Source organism: Diadema antillarum, unplaced genomic scaffold, assembly GCF_040938485.1.
Source record: "Diadema antillarum isolate AM-2024a unplaced genomic scaffold, OU_Dant_1.0 seq00000975_RagTag, whole genome shotgun sequence".
Classification (NCBI taxonomy): Eukaryota; Metazoa; Echinodermata; class Echinoidea; order Diadematoida; family Diadematidae; genus Diadema; species Diadema antillarum.
The window spans coordinates 1,017,612-1,038,225 of record NW_027271817.1 but is presented as its reverse complement, the minus strand read 5'-3'; the positions used below and the strand labels follow the sequence as shown (position 1 = coordinate 1,038,225).

Here is a 20,614-nt window from a genome sequence, read left to right as displayed (position 1 = left end):
GCGGCACAGTTGATGGGTCATTCTGAGTGTGTACTGTCGCCCCATTGCTGGTCTCTGCTATACTCCTCATTAGTGAGCCATTCATCGGTAATTCAATGACTGCGGGAATCCGAACTTTATCGAAATACAATTGATAACCTTTGCGGCACTGTCGCCTCCTCTGTACTTTCTCCAAGGTCGAATGGATGACTGCTGAAGATTACTACTATGTTCTCATACTTTTGTGGCATTATAGCATAATCAATTCATTATTTGTCGGTTGTGAAATTCGCAGATAGAGTGATGTACCTGTAAAACACTATTCGGAAGCGATATTTCCTTTTATTATAACTATTGTTTACATTGTGTTATTTAACAATATTTAACACTGACTATACTGATTAACGTTTTTACATTTTTTTTTTTGATAATTCTAATTGACATTGTAGAACTATTTTGAAGCACTGAAGCTTGGTTTTTGTTTCATCTGCAAATGGTAAATAATGTCTTATATCAAGAATTGAAATGCGAGGGGGAGTGCAGAAAGAATATCGAATCACGTAGAGAAAGTTCAAAAGTTCAGAGGGGTCAGAGCGCTAAAGGGTGGAGCGCAAATACCCCAAATTAGCTTATTTTCATAATTTGACATTTTCATCGTTTTCTTGGATACTGGCAGGTGGAATTTGACCAAAATTAGCGTATACAGAGGAATTGTCAGTGGGTGGCGGGGGCTGTAGATTTTTTATTTACTGTATTTTTTCTTTCTTTCTGTTTTGTACAAAATTTGCTGGTGGTGGCGCCCCAGCGGGCCCCTTTGGCGGGGCCCATCATATCAGGAAAGGATGGTTAGCTGCTCCAGAAGGGGCGTGCAGCAATCCCTGAATCATAGACAGTTAACATCAAAATTATACCCCTGAGAAATTATTAGTTTTGAGCAGATTTCGTACAAGTGAAGGATGGAGTAATGGTGATTGGGTGTTAACTTTCTACTCTTATTCTTCCTCTGTAAATTGACATTAATTTCAGTTTCACCTCATTTGCATAACAATAGAAATGTTGAGATAATAACACCCAATCACTGTCACTCCATCCTTTACTTGTAAGAAATCTGCTCAAAACTAAAAATTTCCCAGGGGTATGAATAATTTTGTTGTTACCTGTATATAAACTTGCCTCGGATGACTAAGCGAAGTGCGCTGTTCAGATGAGCGCTGTATAATATTGTATGCTATATACAACTGTAGACCCGCGGAAGTACACTTGAGGTTTAGTTTAATAATACCTTTCTATAAATGCCTGTTATGTATGTCTATACATGACTGTATTCTAGGTGAACACTGTGCAGCAGTTTGTGATATTACAGTGTTCAGTGATACAACGGGGGGGGGGGGGGGACCAAAAACCTGTGTGTGTGACAGGAAATAATTTCACTAGATTCATATATCTAGGATGTCGAAAGAGCACGTGACCTTGTTCCTCCAGAAGACTGATGATAGGCATTTGCCTTGAAAATATATTTCAGAGATATAATTATTTTTGTTGCAAGATGACGGAGCGTGTAATTTTTTCTCAAAAATATAGATTTGAAAACTACTTCAGCTGTATTTTCGGAATGTGAAATGGTCTGTAAAAAAGATTAAGAAACGCGTTTGTATACTCTTTATAACGATGAAAACACAACGGTGATTATTATAAGTTTACGTAATAACAAAGTTTGAGCTATTTATGATAGCGCTTAATTTGATACCAGTCTTGTCTTGGGCAAATTATTTTCAATAGGGTCCAATTCATGGTTTGTTTGTTTGTTTGTTTGTTTGTTTTTTCCATGAACATCACCAACAACAAGGATGATACTCATTGGTTATGACACTATTAAATGTTGCGATCAGATGAAATGACTCACAGAAAAGAATCTTTATGATTTCACACCGTGGATGAGTACATTCCCATTGCCATGTTGACCCATTGGAAAGTCACCAGCTTTCCTCGCAATTTTAGAAGTTCACATATCTCACAATGTATATTATTCATAATGAAATTGCCAACTATGCAGACCAATGTAGAACGACACAAGTTCTTTTACTGGAAATAACAAGCGAATATTCATGAAGTAGAGTCACTCCGCGTCAGTCGTATCTTATTTATTTATTTATTTCACATCTTTAAAAAGGGTGGCCCAAGTCAGCATTGGCTGGTTTTCATCGGGGCTCTTTAAAACACAACACATAAAACATTCCAGAATTACAATTACTAACAAACAAAGAAAAAAGAAAAAATTATACATTCATTCAATACAATCAAAAATCAAACATATAACGCTTATAGGACAATTTCAAAGACATGTAAATACTACAACATTTCTAAATGAATAAATATGAGTTGGGAAAAACTATAATGAACAATGGCATCTATTGCACAAATTAAACAACTGATAAAACTGTGTTGGTATTAATCATTGAGTTTAAAAAAAAAAAAAAAATCTCGATATTAAAACCCAGTACATGTATATGCGTGTATCAGTAGCTGTGTCAGCTAGTTCACATGACAGACACACTGAAATTATTAAGAGGCGAAAATAATCATGGTATCATTCCAATTGACTTCTATTATTTAGCAATAATGACTCTACACGTTTTGTTGTATATAGTTATGAGAAGGTTGAAATACGTTTGAACTCACGACCTTCCGTCCACTCGAATAAACTTGATAATGCCTACGTTATCGTTTACTTTTTCCTCTTCTGTTTCCCTTTGTTAAAACGGTCTCCATTATATACAAATTGTATACCTGAAACACGTTACATACGTTCTGTCACTGTTGATTATAGTATTTTGATATGAATCGTTCACCAACTTTAGCATAAAAAAGATGAGGAAAAGTTTCGCAGTAAATTGGGCCAACGTTATTTGGCAAAGCATCTTTCTGCATGCATGTGCACATATTTCATAACGTTTATTATCCGATTCTCTTCCATCTCACCACTTTTATGTGTTCATTTCACACTTCATTTGGCTATAATTGAGCTACTGAAACGCATGGTCACTCATTACCCTCTATTCTCGTGGTATCTAAACCAAGAGACAATTAGTGTCTAGATTTACAAGTCACTTGAGATTCTACATCGTGATGAAAACGATCAAATTCAAAACTTAATGATCTTTTGCCCCTAGAATATCTCCCACAGTACTTTGTATGTCAGTGGTGAATTGTTTTTGCGCCTTTGCATGTTGTTTCCCGATCCACTCCGTCCATTTCCCCCTACCGTCAACAAGGTTGATGACGTCAACGGTGAGCAAACCCCGTCTTTGTAGACGAAGCCGTGATTGGATGCAGCAACGCATATTATATACAGCGCTCTATATAGCAGAGATTCATATTTGGGCAATCAAGGAGACTCATCATACAGCCCGCTGGTAATAGGATACTCCCGCGAGTCTGATTTAAGCAGCTCTATATCAGGTAACCAATCTATTGTATAGATGAGACAAACTGTATTTCACTCTCTTCTTGGGGGGGGGGGGGGGGGGGGGAGAGGGTTCGACCAATTTGCAGGTTGCATACAGCGTAGTATATAACTGTTCGCAGATGTAGATGTGAAACTATACACAACCCTGCGAGGTATGCTGTATAAGAGCGAACAATGGCAGCTGGGCTCGAGAGAAAACCGGAAATTACATGTCCTAAATAGCAGGTGTTATAATGTAAGACGTCGGGCAGTAGTTTCTCTCTACTTCTCTTTCTGTCACCAAGTCTCAAAGACCCCGTTTACAGTGCGAGGCTCGGCCGCGGCCGAGCCCGCCTTCATTTCAGTGTAAACGCACATAAGGCCAAATGCGGGGCCAAAATTGGCCGCGCATTTGGCCACGCTCTGGAGGTGGTCTCGGCCACGGCCGAGCCGCGGCCGAGCCCGGCCTTTTCTCAGTGTAAACGCAAACTGGGCCAAATGCGCGGCTAATTTTAGTCTGGCTTCCAAACCCTCTGCCGTACTATTTCGTTATTGAGGATATTAACCCCCTCAACGTCGAAAACTAGTATAGTTTAAGGTGGTTTTGTTCTGCAAAGGATTTTTCCTTCGGCAAAGGCCTTTGCCCAAACGGCGACTTCGTCGCCACGGAATCCAGTTGGCAAAGGGTCTGAAAACCAGACTATACCAAATTGCGTTTGTTTACAAGCAGAGCGCCACTACGACAAAATAGGTTTGAATTAAAAGCGCGGACAAAATAGGTTTGAATTAAAAGTGCGGCCCAGCCCCGCACTGTAAACGGGGTCTAAGACCCCGTTTACAGTGCGAGGCTCGGCCGCGGCTCGGCCGCGGCCGAGCCCGCCTTCATTTCAGTGTAAACGCGCAAAAGGCCAAATGCAGGGCCAAAATTGGCCGCGCATTTGGCCACACTCTGGAGGTGGTCTCGGCCGCGGCCGAGCCCGGCCTTTTCTCAGTGTAAACGCAAACTGGGCCAAATGCGCGGCTAATTTTAGTCTGGCTTCCAAACCCTCTGCCCGTACTATTTCGTTATTGAGGATATTAACCCCCTCAACGCCGAAAACTAGTATAGTTTAAGGTGGTTTTGTCCTGCAAAGGATTTTTCCTTCGGCAAAGGCCTTTGCCCGAACGGCGACTTCGTCGCCACGGAATCCAGTGGGCAAAGGGTCTGAAAACCCGACTATACCAAATTGCGTTTGTTTACAAGCAGAGCGCCACTACGACAAAATATTGAAAGGTTTGAATTAAAAGCGCGGCCGAGCCCGGTAGTGTAAACGGACAAAATTGCGGGGCTCGGCCCCGCAATTGAGGCTGGGCTCGGCCGCGGCTCGGCCCAGCCCCGCACTGTAAACGGGGTCTTACTTCCGCAGTGCCCACTTAATAAGTTCCTTTTCGTCGTACATTTCGCACTTGAATAAGACTGTTGCGTACACGGGAGGAAGATGGCTGTGGCCCCTTGGTAACCAATAACGAAGTTTCTTTCGGTTACAGCTCTGCAAAGGCGAGAAACACCTGCCGAAGAAATATCTCATCATTTTGTAATCCTACGGTAAAGATTTTAAATTGCACAGTATGTCACCGTCTGTGTGTATGTGTGTGTGTGTGTGTGTGTACTTGCATCTATCCCGTCCTTTCTGTCCTTCTCTTCATAGATTTGTATTTGTTATCCCAATACAAACGTGGTTTGCTATGTATCACATAGGTACTCTTTATAGACTGTCTTTTTGTGAGCGAGAAGAACAATTTATGTCCATGACATGCTTGCTCTAAATGAACACCAAACAAAAAATAAGTTCCCCTAAAACAAATCTCTGTCAATCCTAAATCTGGAACCTTAGAAATGCCAGTATGAGGATCACTGCATGTACAACGGGTCTGCACACAATGAATTATTATATTCACTATGTATGATTAAGTTGATTTTTGTGCACAAAATCGAGGCAATACCTACTGCATGATTTCAAGATACGATTTTTTTTTTGTATTATAATGCGCTCATTCAACCATGAATTGATGCATTGTATGCGAAAATCGTAATTAGCTTTCCCAAACATGAATTCTATGTCTTAAGATAAAAATTACCCTGGGAAACATGTCAAAACTGCAGTTTTCGCAATTTTTACCTTGTGGTTACTCAAGCGTGAAATTTTGAGCGCAAGTTATATGGTACGATAGGAAGCACATGTTTGTTACCTGCCTTCTTATGCTGGAAATTCGAAATTTGTTGAGATACAATCATTGAATCTAAGTTACAAAATAGGGCTTGTGAACTTCATAAAGTTCATTATTTGGCCTTTAGGGATTACTCAATGAATGATATCCACTCAATTTCACGTGAAAGGCAGCTGAGAGACACTATTAGTTCACTGTACAGTTACATTGTACACTGTACATGCCCCTGTATTCAGATTCCCTCAAAGGTTCCCGATTCATAAATTGAGAAAGGGAGAACGTAGTTTATGTTTAGTGTTTAAATGTACGAGTATAAATCATAGACGATACATCTTCCCAGTCTTCTGCAAGTGTCTATTCGTTCATGTCCAACGAAATCAGGGCATGTTATTATCGATTGAGTTCATATAGTTCTGCCCACATAGAGGAAGCGAGACATAGGTGTCACCTTTCTGTCATCGTCGTCATAGTCGTCGGCGGCGTCGTTGCCGGCGCCGTCAACATTTTTATGTACGCTCTCTAACTTTCCGCAGCTTTGAGCTATGACCACAAAACTCACACTACAGGTACGAAGTCTAAAAATGCTGGTCAAGTTCAGGTATGGGTGTTGTCCAACAAGGTCAAGGGTCAAAGGGTCGTTGAACTTGCAATGATAAGCACTGTACTCACTTATTTATGTACTCACAATAACTTATCACAGATTTGAGCCGTGACCACTGTAATACCGCAGGTGCATAACCTAAAGATGCCTGTGCATAACCTAAAGATGTTGAATATAGGTGAACTCCGACAAGTTCAGTGGTCAAAAACTCAATGAACTTTACCTGGTAAGCACTTTACACGTTCTATAAATCGTGGTGTGATACTCTCGATAACCTTCTTCTTCTTCTTCTTCCTCTGATTAAGTCTGCCTCCTTCAATAGACTGAAGATTCTTCCACAGCTTTGAGTTTTAATATGGCCGCACTGAAAATTCATGCCACGGGTACATCACCATCACACATGCGGGCGAGATATCGCTTGGCGTTTGCCTTGTTTTTTATTTAGTGTGCCTTTATGTGTATACTGTAATAATTACATGCACTGCACTCGTTAGAATGCATTTGTATAACATCCGCTGTAAAGCCCTTTTTACACTTGTGTTTCTTAACCCCGGACTTTCTCTGACCCAGGACTATCGTTAGTCCCGTACCAATTTTTTCAGCTTTTTACGCTGGCCAATTAGTCCCGTACTATCTCTTGTCCGGGGCTAAGGAGAAAACTGACCATTTTACACTTGTATTTCTTAGCCCCGGACTTTCCAAACCACATGAATATTCATGATTACGCTGTGTAGTGTACACGTACACGCACGCACCGGCAGCACTTGATTACCTCGTTTCTGATTGGTCAGTGAGGGTCGGATTTCGTCTCCGTCGCTTAGCCCAGGATTATTTTGTCGTTCTGTTTACACTCACTTGCTTGGCACCGCAATTGCGGTGCTAACCCTGCTATTTTGCAGGGCCAGATATATAGTACCGGACTATCGGTGGGGCTAGCCCACTTTGGCAAAAACGAGTGTAAACAGAAAGTGGGCTAAGGATATTCCCGTACCAACGGTGGGGCTAAGGCCCCCCCCCCCCCCCCCCTTAGCCCCACCGTTGGTACGGGACTAAGCAAAAATTTACAAGTGTAAAAAGCCCTTAACTGAGCAAGTTCCGTTTAGCATCGTGTTGATATATAATTCATACGATAGATCTACTTTATCGTACCAATTAGGAGGTTATACCCCGGGACATATACATGTATACTCTGTGCCAGTCAGTCGTGAGATGAGTAATATTCGGCTGCTGTTGTGTCTCTATAACCCGATAGGCCTTCCAAGCATATTTTATTTTGTATAAAGTTACACCATGTCATAGAGCACTGCGCGACGCCCAGAACAATTTGTCTGACGTGCAAACCTAGGCCTATACCTTATATGTATATCCTGCATCATGTTAGCACGACCTGTATAATAGAATTAGAAAATATGCTCTTGATTTGATAGTTTGTGCAATACATACAATGAGTTAGCGGTTACTGTCATTCTAACAATCGATTGTCAGTTACAAAAATATAATGAATATTCATTGAGGTGCTGTGTATCTTCGCAAAGTCAGAGGTTTGCCAAACTCTTTTGGTCCAAACACCGGTGACTGTTGTCTCACCTCCCTGGTTCAAATGTGGTTTATCAACCAGCAGTGTGTAGAAGGTGTGACACGACAGTGGAATCACTAAATTGATTCATCAATGTGTCCCAGCTAGACATCATGCTCTGTGGCACGCTACAGCATTCCTTAAAGGACATGTTCACCTTTATATACATGGAAAGTATAAAAAAAGAATTCTACAATTTTTTTTTTTAAAGTACACATTCCCTCAACTTGTAACTGCCATTACATGTTAAGGGTAATATTACTTCCCCTGCCTTCTGAAAGAGGCAAGTCATGTGCTCTTTTAAAAGTGGAAATATGTTGGGTTTTCTTTATATTTTCTTTATATCGTTCTACACATGTGACGTCACAAGCTGTAGTCTTTTCCTCCAGCAGTGACTGAGCAGAAACTTAGAAAAAAAAATCATAACTTTTGAATGGATTGTCCGATTTTCCTCAAACTGTCACTGGTATGTTCTACTAATATTGCTGCATTCTCTCAATCCACATGTTTATGAAGGTGGATTACTGGTAAATAATGGTGTCCCAAGTAGTGGCTCATGCTGAAAGTACTAAAATGTGTGTGCTTTATTTAACACAGAGGCTGCGGAACGGGAGCGGGATGTGTGTGTGTGGGGGAGGGTGGTCTGGTGCCTGTAGCCCCTCCATGATGTTGGCTCTTAATAAAAACAACAGTTAATAAAGATAAGAAAACAAAGAAGTAACCCTTCCCTTAAAGAGCAAAAACACACACACACGCACAAACAAACCTCGAGGGCTCCTCCGAGATCTTTCCAATCACAAGCCCAAGCAAACAAACAAACAAACGTTCCGCTGCCCCTGTTAGGAGTACACATTGCGTCAATGGGAGATCATGTTAAATCATGTGATCTGGATGTATGCCAAGATTTTACCGTAGTGTCATTGATGCTTTGGAGGCAAGTCGCCAGTATACAACGAGATTACCCCGGGTACCTGCACGCGCTTTGCAATAGGCCCTATGCCTAAAATCGTGTACCTAGCACGTCCATTTTCATTTCATTTCTGCAAACCCCCTTTCTTGTTTACTCTCTGATATAAGAAGTCTGACATTCACTAAGGCGTATGCAAATCCTAGACGAAGATCCATTGAGAATAAGTTTGAAAATGCATGATCACCAGGTTTCACGGCATGCAAAATGGTCTCCATCAGAGTCAGACACGCCCAGCGCGATCAATCGCGAGATGGTTCTGTTCTGTGTTCTGTTCTCCCCTCCCGCCATAGCTCTGACTTTATAGCTGCAGTCTAGAGCTCAGACAATTCGTGTGACGTGCGCAACAGCAACACAGACCACAGAGCTGTGAATGTATTTTTGCATCATGTCCACATCTTACATAGTTTTACCATAGGGCTTACTATATGTTAAAAATTTCTGCTAACATCCACAATTCGCGCCACACTTGTCATGTAGGCCCTACTCCTTTACCAAAATTATATCTCCAGATTATCCGCATAATAGTTCATGCGGCCATATCAATGGGAATTGTGTTCACAGAGAAAAACTGAAAAAAGTTCCGCTGTTGTTACTTTTTTTTTTGCGAGTGCCCGTAAACAAACAAACAAAAAAACAATACCAAGCATGGAATAGACGGGTATTTGTCATGGTAAACGCATACGCACCTCCCATGATGCGTTATGCAGGAAAAGTGACCATATACCTTGGAAATAATCGGCATTATTTTGGCATTGCGTTGACAAACTTCAAGTCTTGTGAGATGCGGATATTACGGAGCTTTGGATTTTTGCGACGGGGACGTTCAGAGGGGGAAAAAACCTGGTTTGAGCATGCGCAGAATCGCGTATCAGACGCGATCTATTTATAGCTCGTGCGCCTGAGTTTTCACTACGCGTTCTGGGCTATTTTTACGTCCGCCCAGGTCACGACGTAGAGAGCTACTAGTACTTGATGCACCGATCATATGGGGAGGGGGGGGGGGGGAAGCATTTTATTTTTTTATGCGTTGCGTCCCAGCGTAATCTATAAAACTACTTTTCAGCACGACGCAGGGGAGAGGAGAACGTCCAGCTCAAGCTTCGTCTCTTAAAAGCGTCCGCGCAGCAAATCTAAAGCTCCCTATTACTATAGTATACGGATAATAACAGCGTTGAAATACTGAAGCGCGCGAATTACTGTCAGGCAGCTCTGATTTGTCGACCAAATACGAGGAATGCGAATATTATCCGCATTATTGAATTTATGAAGAGGACAATGAATTGTGGAGTAACCGTGGTGATCATAAATCAGATCTATTCAGGTCTTGCAGGCAGTCGTCTCAATCATGTTGATTATACGAAAGTTTTGGACAGTTTGAGAAAAAAAAAATGTTACGATCAATAATTGTCGATCCGTATGCCTTCCCCGGTGGTGTGTACAGACAATAATTCTCTATCGTAACTGTAATGGCACCATGGAGCTATACATAGTAGCTCCATGGCATGATCGTGTAGTGCACTCCCGTTATAACGAAATCTTCGGGACCAGCAGCTTTCTTTCAGTATATCGACATTTCGCTATTATGAAGAGTTAATACAATATGTTATGAAAACACGCACACCATTCGTATACATTATTATCAAGTGCTCATCATCTGCTGAAAAGCAATGTTAAACGCGATACTATCACATTAATTCGTTTAAATTTTAGATTTAAGAAAGAGCATAAAGTTTATAATTTCGACTTTCATGCATAGTTTGAAAACACATGTAAAACATTAAATATGTATAATCTTTATGTATATATATATATATATATATATATATATTGTATGTGTGTGTGTTTGTTTGTGTGTGTGTGTGTGTGTGTGTGTGTTCGTTATTCTGAAGGTTGGTTATTCTGAAGATTTTTCATCCGAAAATGAAATAAGGTTGTTATTCCGAAAGTTCGTTAATCCGAAAATATAAAAGGTCCATTACTCAGAGGGTTCAGTAATTCCGTGGGTAGTTTGTATCCCCACATTTTTTCACTTCGGATAAACGAACTTTATTAGGCTACCTACATTGTAACGTTCATTTCATTTCATTTCTTTTCTTTTCATTTCTTCTTTATTCGCCTCATAAAAAGGTACAATATACATGCTAAAACCACTCAAGAGCCTAATTACACAAAAACAAATCAAAATATACATGTACAATATAATGTTACATTATGTCATGCAAACCATGTAGCAGCACAGAATCAGTCTAAACAATATAGTATATGTGTGTGTGTGTGTGTGTGTGTGTGCGCGCGCGCGCGCATGTGTATATACGTTTAACGCTATATACAAATCTGAATAAGAATAAATATTTGGAAAAAAAAATACATATAGGCACGCTCACGAGGGGTGTTCAAGAGCACGGACACTCTAAATTGACCCTTGTAGACACCCACCAGTATACTCCCCAACTCGCCACTCCTTCGGAATCCCAACATGAAAATTAATGAGGCTCATTATTACGAAAAATCGTTAATCCGAAAATGATATGAATAAAGAAAATTCCTATAATTTTTGGAAAAACGAACCGCCGTCATTACCATTCTCTGATTAACGAAGGTTAGGAAGAACAAACCTTGGGAATAACGCCTTAAATGTTCGTAATAACGGATCCAATTTAACATCTAGGTACATGTATATATACGGAATTTAAGTCTCGCAACGATGATCCTTTGAAATAACGAATCTCATTTTATTTCGGATTAGCATATAACGCAAGTTCTTCTCGGAAACGTCGTGTGACACAGGGAGCAAACGCAGAGTAATTTCTATTTAAACACACTGAAATGTGAAGCGTTCGCCCAAGCAGAGACGCTCTGTAAATGTTTGTTCTGCAGTGGGATCCGCATTTCGTTATAACGGAGCACATTTCTTCTTCTTTTTTTTCTTTTGTCGATGGCGCTCGGAAATGATTTCAACCGTTTTCGCTGTAAGCGAATTTTGCACCATATGAATACTTAAATGATGAAAATTTTGGGTTAAAGGCACCTTCACTAGCAAAAGTAATTTGCTGACAGTAAAATGTCTTCAAAGGTAGATCGTTCAAAGGTCAAATGGTCAATGAACTTCACCTGATAAGCACTGTACACGTAGTATTGTGCTGTTCTCGCTAACTTTCCATAGATTTGAGCTATGACCACCAAACTCACACCACACGTACCTAAAATGCCGGTCTTGTTCGGAAAGGGATGAAAATTTTGGGTTAAAGGCACATTCACTAGCAAAAGTAATTTGCTGACAATAAAATGTCTTCAAAGGTAGATCGTTCAAAGGTCAAATGGTCAATGAACTTCACCTGATAAGCACTGTACACGTAGTATTGTGCTGTTCTCGCTAACTTTCCATAGATTTGAGCTATGACCACCAAACTCACACCACCACACGTACCTAAAATGCCAGTCTTGTTCGGAAAGGGGTGAAGTCCGACAAGGTCAAACGTCAAAATGTTAACGAACTTTTCTGTGTAAGCACTGTACAGCTCACAATATTAGGGTGAACCGGGTACTCAATTAATTTCCCACAGGTTTGTGCTATAACCGCAAAAGTCACACCATGGGTATACATAACCTAAAGATACCAGTCATGTTCAAATATGGGTAAAGTCCGACAAGTTCAGAGGTCAAATGTCAATGAACTTTCCCTGATTTAAGTGCCTATTGTGTGCTCCACAGCTTTGAGCTACTGTATGACTACAAAACTCACACCACAGGTACATTGGTCAAGTCAGACAAGGTTTATGGTCAAAAGGTCAATGAACTTACATTGGAAAAATACTATAGGGTGAGAGCAAGACATCTCTTGGCATTTGCCTTGTTTGTTTCTTTCTTTCTTTCTTTTAATAAATTTGCATTACATGCCTTACTTCAAAATGTCTATCTCACTCCTTGGAATATTTGGTGTTTTATTTGGTTTGGTTTGATTTCATGTTTTATTTTTGCAATTTTCACTCGAAAGCAAAATCATGTTGTGTCTGTTTAATACATGAGATGCTTGTTTATACTCCTTGTTTCTAAATGCTCTTGTCTCTTTATTATGGTATATGAAACACAGCCTACATTCTGTAGCCCTTTTAAGTTTTTGTTTCTGAAGTAGGATTGCAATAAAATAAAAGGAATATTCTTTCTATTCCTACTCTGCAGCCGTGCTAACCTTTGTCAACAGCTACAGTGTCAAGTGGGCTACCAGGGTGCAGGACTTTTTCACAGCAGCAAAGGTTTTTGCACTCATCATCATCGTCATTACCGGCCTGGTGCAGATCTTCAAGGGTAGGTTTCACATGGGTCATTAAAGTTGTAAACCTTTTCTTTACTATATGTAGTAGTAGGTTTCACTAGAGCAACTGAGACTATGGACTTTTCCTCTCTTAAGTAGCGAGGAATATGTGTCACAAGGTGTCACAAGGGTTGCTGACCAGTGAGATTGTGGATCAAGGCAAGAGCCTTCCTTCCCAAGATACAGGGGTTAGTGAGGTTATGGGTCAAGGCAAGACCTTTCATACCCAAGTAAAGAAAGATGGGATGGTTTCACTAGGATGAAAGATGTTATGAATCAAGACAAGATCCTTCCTCCCCAAGAATTAGGGTTATTGAGTTTGTGGATCATGTCAAGCTCCACCCTCCTCAAGATACAAGGGTTTCTCTAGGGTTACTATAAGGTTGTGGATCAAGACAGACCCCTCCCCCTTTCCAATGTAACTGTATCTCAGGAAGGGTCTTGCCTTTACCCTCAACCTCAGCAACCCTCTTGAAACCAACCCCTCTATTTTTGGAAGGCTCTTGACTAGATCAACAACCTCGGCAACCCTAGTGAAACTAAGCCCTGTATCCTGGGAAGGAAGGGTCTTGCCTTGATCACAATATCAGCAACTAAAGGCAAGACCCTTCCTTCCCAAGAAACAGGGATTGGTTTCACTTGGATTGCTGAGGTTGTGGATCTAGTCAAAGGCCTTCCCAAGATAGAGGGGTTGGTTTCACTAGGGTTACTGAAGTTACGGATCAAGGCAGACCCTTCCTTCCCAAGATACAAGGGTTAGTTTCACAAGGGTTGCTGAGGTTGTGGGTAAAGACAAGAACCTTCCAGAGATACATGAGTTGGTTTCAATAGGATCACTGGGGTTTTGGATCAAGGCGAAACTCTTCTTTCCCAAGATACAGGGGTTGATTTCAGTAGTTTTACTGAGGTTGTTGGCCAAAGCAAGGTACTTCATTCCCAAGATAAAAGGAGTACGGGTAGGTCTCACTGAGGTTACTTATAAATGCTTTTGAAATTAGCGGTAATATGGGGATATCGTGAAGAGAGTAGACATGAAAAGATTACTTCAAGTTTATGTTTGTTGGGGTCAATAAACTCTCCAGTATGTGTAGAAATGCTTAAGAATAAAAGGCTTACATACATCAAATACATACATGTGCACATCAGCATACAGACAGATATTCTTCAAATGCAGACACAGTCATAGCTGTGGAGTACATGCTGGTAGGAGGCAGACTGAAGTTTCTTAGTTGGCTCACCATGCTGGTAGGCTACATCATACATCGTGCAGCAATAGATCTGAATCCTAATCCATGACATGGAAAATGATATTTCTTCATACAGATGGTAAAGGCCTAAATTTCTTTTTCCAGTCATGAACTTTGAAAAGAATTTCGATTATGTACTAGTCGAGAACTGTGTAAGATAATCAGCGAAAATAACTCTGGTGAGATCATGGATTTGGATATCAACAACAATGGGATTAAAAGCAGTGACAGCACCAATAAAGAGGGAGATATTGGAGAAAGAAGTTGAAAAAGAGGCAGAACCTGATGAAGCTAATTAACTGCTTCACATACAAGGCAGATTTTAGGCTGCTGGCAGAGGGAGATGGCAATGTGGCTGGTTGATAACAGAGAAACAGAAAATGTGGATTTTCAAATGCTAGATTTGGCAAATCTAGGTTTTTAGCTCACCTGAGCTATTGTGATCGCTCTTCGTCTGTCATGTGTCATTTGTCATGTGTCTTGCATAAACTTTTCACATTTTTATCTTCTTGAAAACCCCTAAATGGATATTCACCAAACTTGGCAAGTAGCATCCCTAGGGGGATAGGATCTCAATTTGTTCAAATGGGTCCCAGGGGGCCCAAATTACCCTGAATTAAGAAATCTTTAATCTTCTTCTCTAGAACCAGAAGTCATAGAGCTAAAATTAATACTATGAGTAAGAACATTGATGACCGCAGTTTCAGGTTTGTTCATGGCAGATCCAGGGGTGCTCCCCCCCCCCCCTGGAGCCTGGGGGAAGAAGGGATCCAAAAAAATGGGCCTTAAATGTACATTATCATCTTTCTTCCTGAGAATGCATGGTCAATTTTTCACCAAACTGGACAGATATTATTACTTGGATGATAGAATATATATTTGTACAAATGGGCACGAGTGGGAAAGACCGACAAAGACTAGTGACTGCGTGGAAGGTGAACTTGCGATAGTCAGGTGAGCACGAGACCCTGGGTCTCTTGTTAGCTCACCTGAGCCGAAGGCTCAAGTGAGCTATTGCGATCGCTCTTCGTCCGGCGTCCGGCGTGCGTCGTCCGTCGTGCGTAAACTTTTTACATTTTCATCTTCTTCTTGAGAACCCCATGACCGATTTTCACCAAACTTGGCAGGTAGCATCCCTAGGGGAATAGGATGTCAATTTGTTCAAATGGGCACCATGGCCCACCTGGGGGGGTGTTTAAGGAATCTTGAAAAATCTTCTTCTCTAGAACCAGAAGTGATAGGGCTTAGTTGATACTATGAGTAAGTACATTGATGACTGTAGTTTCAAGTTTGTTCATGGGGGAATCAGGGGTGCCCCCCTTGGGACCCAGGGCAGGGGGGTGGGGAGGGGTCCTAATGGGGCCTAAATTGTACATTTTCATCTTCACTTTGAGATTGCCATGTCTGATTTTCACCAAACTTGGTAGGTAGCATCCCTAGGGGGATAGGATCTCAATTTGTTCAAATGGGCACCATGGCCCACCTGGGGGCCCCCAGGGGGCCCATGCCCCCTAAAATGAAGGAATATTTAAAAATCTTCTCTAGAACAAGAAGTGATAGGGCCTAGATAATACTATGAGTTAGTACATTGATGACTGTAGTTTCAAGTTTGTTCATGGGGTTGGCGGAATCAGGGGTGCCCCCCCCCCCCCCCTTCGGACCCAGGAGAGGGGATGGGAGAAGTCCTGCAGTTGTAATGGAGCCTGAATTGTTCATGTTCATCTTCGTCTTGAAAACCTCATGATGAATTTTGACCAAACTTTGCAGGTAGCATCCCTAGGGGGATAGAATCTCAATTCCTTCAAATGGACACCATGTCCCTCTTGGGGGGCCCCTAGGGGGTGCACCCCCACATTAAGGAATATTTAAAATCTTCTACTCTAGAACCAGAAATGATAAAGCAAAGTTAATACCATGAGTTTGTACATTGATGATTTTAGTTCCAAGGTTGTTCATTGCAGATCAAGGGCTGCCTGCCCCCCCCCCCCCCCCCTGGAGTTGGGGGGGGGGGGGGGGGAATCCATATGCAGACCTAAGTTTCCAATGTTCTCAGGTAAGAGTGTGCAAGAATGCATGGAAAGTGAAATTGCGATACTCAGGTGAGCACGTGACCCCCGGGTCTCTTGTTCTTATTGTGAATATCAGTAATTATGTCACATAGAAACATGAAAATTGGCCTTGAAAGTGACTGCCCTGTTGGCATAACTATGACATGACTTAACGAGGGTTAGCGTTCAGCATGATGAAAGATAAACTTGGATATGATTGTTTGTGTATTTTCTTCCTGACGTGGAGGATGAGCGTGAGTACAATGATTTGATACAGCTGCCACTGTTTAGTCAGAACTCAGGTAAGTGACAATATCATGGCAATACTTCTAAAGCGTGATACTTTCTGCTCAAACAGGATCTAAAGATAGGCTAAATGGACACATTTTTTGTTAGCTCTTAGTAAAACAAAAAATGCAGTTTGTTCAAAAAATCACCCTACTGAAGAAAGAACATGAAGTAGATGTACTACAAAACATAACCACAAATATTAAGAAAACAATTACACTCCGAGCTCTGTTATGCAACCATGTTGGGAGCAGCGCCCGTCCAGATAAGGGATTTTGCTGGATATGGGAGAAACAATGTTTATGTGCATGTACAAAAATGTACATGTACATGTACATGTAGCTGTCGACCCAGTGGTAGCTACATAGGTATAGCATACGTCACAACAGTGGCATAATACATGCTAGCCTGCTTCAAATTATAGTCCATCTTTCACAGGAATTGAAACTTTTAGCATAAAATTCATTACAGGATTCCGTTAGGAATATTGTAGGTAAATTGTGTGACTTTCACAAGAGTTAAAAGTGAGTTTGAAATTATTGTTTTGTTTTTTTCATCTTCACTGCCTGAATAAGTTCCGATGATGGAGAAGTTTGGATAAGAGATGGCTGGGTAATTGAGTCAGACAGTACCAGTTACAAGTGGGAACATTTATTATAGATGAGTATGAAACAGCCGTTGGGGATCAATTGCAAGACAATGCATAATATAGTCCCTGGGCATGCTGAGCCCAGATTAGCCTCAAATTTGGCCTGCTGCATAATATTTGAAAGAAATCCTTTTACTGAGGGATATTTGTGCACAAGTATGCTCAAGGTTAAAGGTTAAATGTTTGGCAAAATCAAACAAACAAACAAACATGACTGCTTTCTAGCCATTATATAATTGAGTAGTTGGTAGGAAGGGTAATAATGTAAAAAGATACTCATTTAAATGAAATGAATGGATGAGTCAAAGTTGGAGGGTTGGTCGTTAGACCCTTCATTGTCAGTCAATAATTGCAGTTTGGAAAGTTCAAGTTCAAGTTCTTTATTTCAACACTTTCATAAAAAACATCACAATGAATACGCAACAAAAACACATTAACACATTTACAATCATTCAATCCTCTGCAGGACAGAGGAGAAAATGGAAAAGAAACATTATAAAAGTGTAAGGGCACAACAGGAAGGCTGATTGCCTTATATGAAGTTGGACCCTGATGACAAAATAATTCATTCAGATTTGCATATTAATACACAAACACACACACACACACACACACACACATACATTATGAGGTGACACGTCGCTTTATGCGTGGCAAGGTCATTACAAGTTATGTAAATGTAATAAATACAACTTATAGATCTCTTCTTGAATTGATTTAGTGAAGAGATAGTTCTTATTTCATTTTGTAAATCATTCCATACCAAAGGGCCTCTATAGAAAACAGAATTTTTGAGCATAGAGGTACGTACGGACGGGAGATAATAATCAGTAGAATTTCTTGTATAATAATCATGGATGGACCGATTTGAAATGAAATATTCTTGCAGAGAAGTAGGGAGGAGGTTGTGTGAACACATAAACATAAAAATAGCAATTTGTTGTCTGTTGGGAATGTAAAAATTGTAAATTTTACACAATGAATTTTGGTTCCATGTAAACAGATAAAAAGGATAACTCTCAAATAGCAGAATATCTCTTCATGCAAAAGAATAAGCCAGTTCAGGGTTCCATTTTGCGCATGAGCAGAAGAAGGTCATTGTTTTCAATTCACAGAGATAAGCGTCTGTGACCTAATGAATATTCAAGTAATACTTATAAACTGTGCTTGCCAACACATCCACCCAACAGCAAAAGTGGTACATTGTATTTGGCGACATCATAGAAAAAGATTATGAAGACATTGAATGCAAAATAATGTAGTGGCTGCTTTCCCATTGTGGTCACCTGGTCTATGCAAGTTTATCCTTTCTTTGAACATGACTGTTGAATTCCATAATTTGTTATGTCAGGCAAACTTATGCATTTTGTCACTTTGAAAACGAGTGAAGTGCCTAACCCACTGAGAAAGATGAGAAATCATTTGTACCCATGTGCACATGAGCTACATGTAACTCCAAACTGTCTTATTAAAGGTCAACCCTCAAAGTCAAATGTCTTGATCAATGAACTTTCTCTGCAGGTATTAGTCCAGGCGCAGCGACCCAGGAAAAATGACTTCGTTCAACCCACCCCGCAGAAAAGGTTTGACTGCATGGGGTGGTCGGTTGGACCCTCTGGAACACCCCTAGGTAGTATGTGATATCAAATTGTGGTATCAATGAAATTTTACAGGCCATTTTAGTTGCGACATGACCATATTCTTCGAGGAAGCGTCTGCGCACACTAAGACTACTACACGTACCACTAGCACTGCTACACGCGCCAATGCCAGTGGTGCGTGTTATAGTCTTAGCGTACAAAGACTTTTTCCGCGACAAACATTGGTTTTTGCCTGCAAACTAACTTTTCACGCTAAGCTGGAGTCGGTGTAGTGTAGTTTCCAGACGTTTTTATTTCGTCTTTATTTCTCCGAGTTGAAGCAAGCCAAGTGAGAGTGCATACCCAGCGATTGTGACGCCTGAACCGTTTTTTGTGGCAATCATTGAGCATGCACCCTCACTCGGCTTAGCGCAATACAGCGGGCTTCTGCACAACACACAAGCTGTAACTCAGAGAAATAAAGGCGAAATAAAAACAGCTAGAAATTAAGACTAGGGTCGGGCACTGAAAGTGACAAAATTATCACAGTTTTTGCATTTATTTCACGAAGGATTCATCGAAACGCCTTAAAACTATATATGTGCATGTTGCTAGAGATGTCAGCAATACAATGGGATACATTGTAAGGTATAATATTGTGCATGGTTACCATGGTAACCGGATGCCTACAGGTGATTGGTAACTCCCAAAAATATCTGGAATTTAGACAGGTTTGTTTCTTTTGCCTTTCGTGCACATCACTCATTGTAGATGAGCTCTGCACTGTAAAATTAGTCTGGATAAAAAGGGAAAAGACGCCCAAGATTTTTCCCTCATTCTCTCCTCAGCATTAATTCATTACTGCACTTTTTGAATAAAATGTACATATCATGATATTTCATTTTATTATATATATATATATATATATATATATATATATATATACATATACATATATCTATATATTTTTTTACAATAGCTAACGAACACAAAAGTACGCTTAATTCTTTGATGGATAATCCAGCACATGTGTATATTCCTTCTTTAGAAAGGAATTTATCGCTATTCTTGAATAAACTTCCTTTAAGAACATAAACAATCAATTGCTTTCCTCAGCTCTTTTCCAGGATTGTTTTGAATAACCATCGCTCTGTAAATACTCGAAAGAGCTACTATAGAATACTGGCTTTGCTTTCTGTACTCATCTTATTTTTAAGGGAAATTTGTGTCCATACATTATTAAAAACTATACACATTTGCCTATGCTTTGAAGTCAAATTTGTGTTGAAAATACGACGGATGCAACTTTTCCATGCATTTTACTATTCGAAAATGATATCTTTCTTTCAATGGCCGTTTATTATGCCTTTGCTTACAAATTTTGCTGTAACTTGATAATGCTTCAAAATATTCTTCACATATACCTGATGTCGTACACTTTATGCAGAAGGAAGGACATGCTTATTGAGCTTTTGAAATTATGGGCTTTAGTTTTTGAGTTATTGACAACTAAATTCTGATTGGATAATACTGGTTGTCATGGCAACAGGGAAAATTTTTTAAACGAAAATCAATAAAAAATTGTGGTTTTTTTATTGCATCTATAAGATTAAAAAAAAACAATGTTTGCAGCAGCAGGAGGCATTTTGGGGGTTACCAGTCACCGTTAGGCATCCGGTTACCATGGTAACCATGCACAATATTATGACTT

At 40.3% G+C, this 20,614-nt stretch overlaps 1 protein-coding gene across 1 annotated transcript in view; it reads left to right on the top strand.

Moving 5' to 3' along the window:
- Positions 1–20,614, top strand: part of LOC139742037 (large neutral amino acids transporter small subunit 1-like) — a 61,573-nt gene that overhangs the window by 26,056 nt on the left and 14,903 nt on the right. The window contains exon 2 of the mRNA XM_071652598.1: positions 12,959–13,084. Coding sequence (XP_071508699.1) covers positions 12,959–13,084 — 126 coding nt within the window. The remainder of the gene's footprint in view (positions 1–12,958; positions 13,085–20,614) is intronic.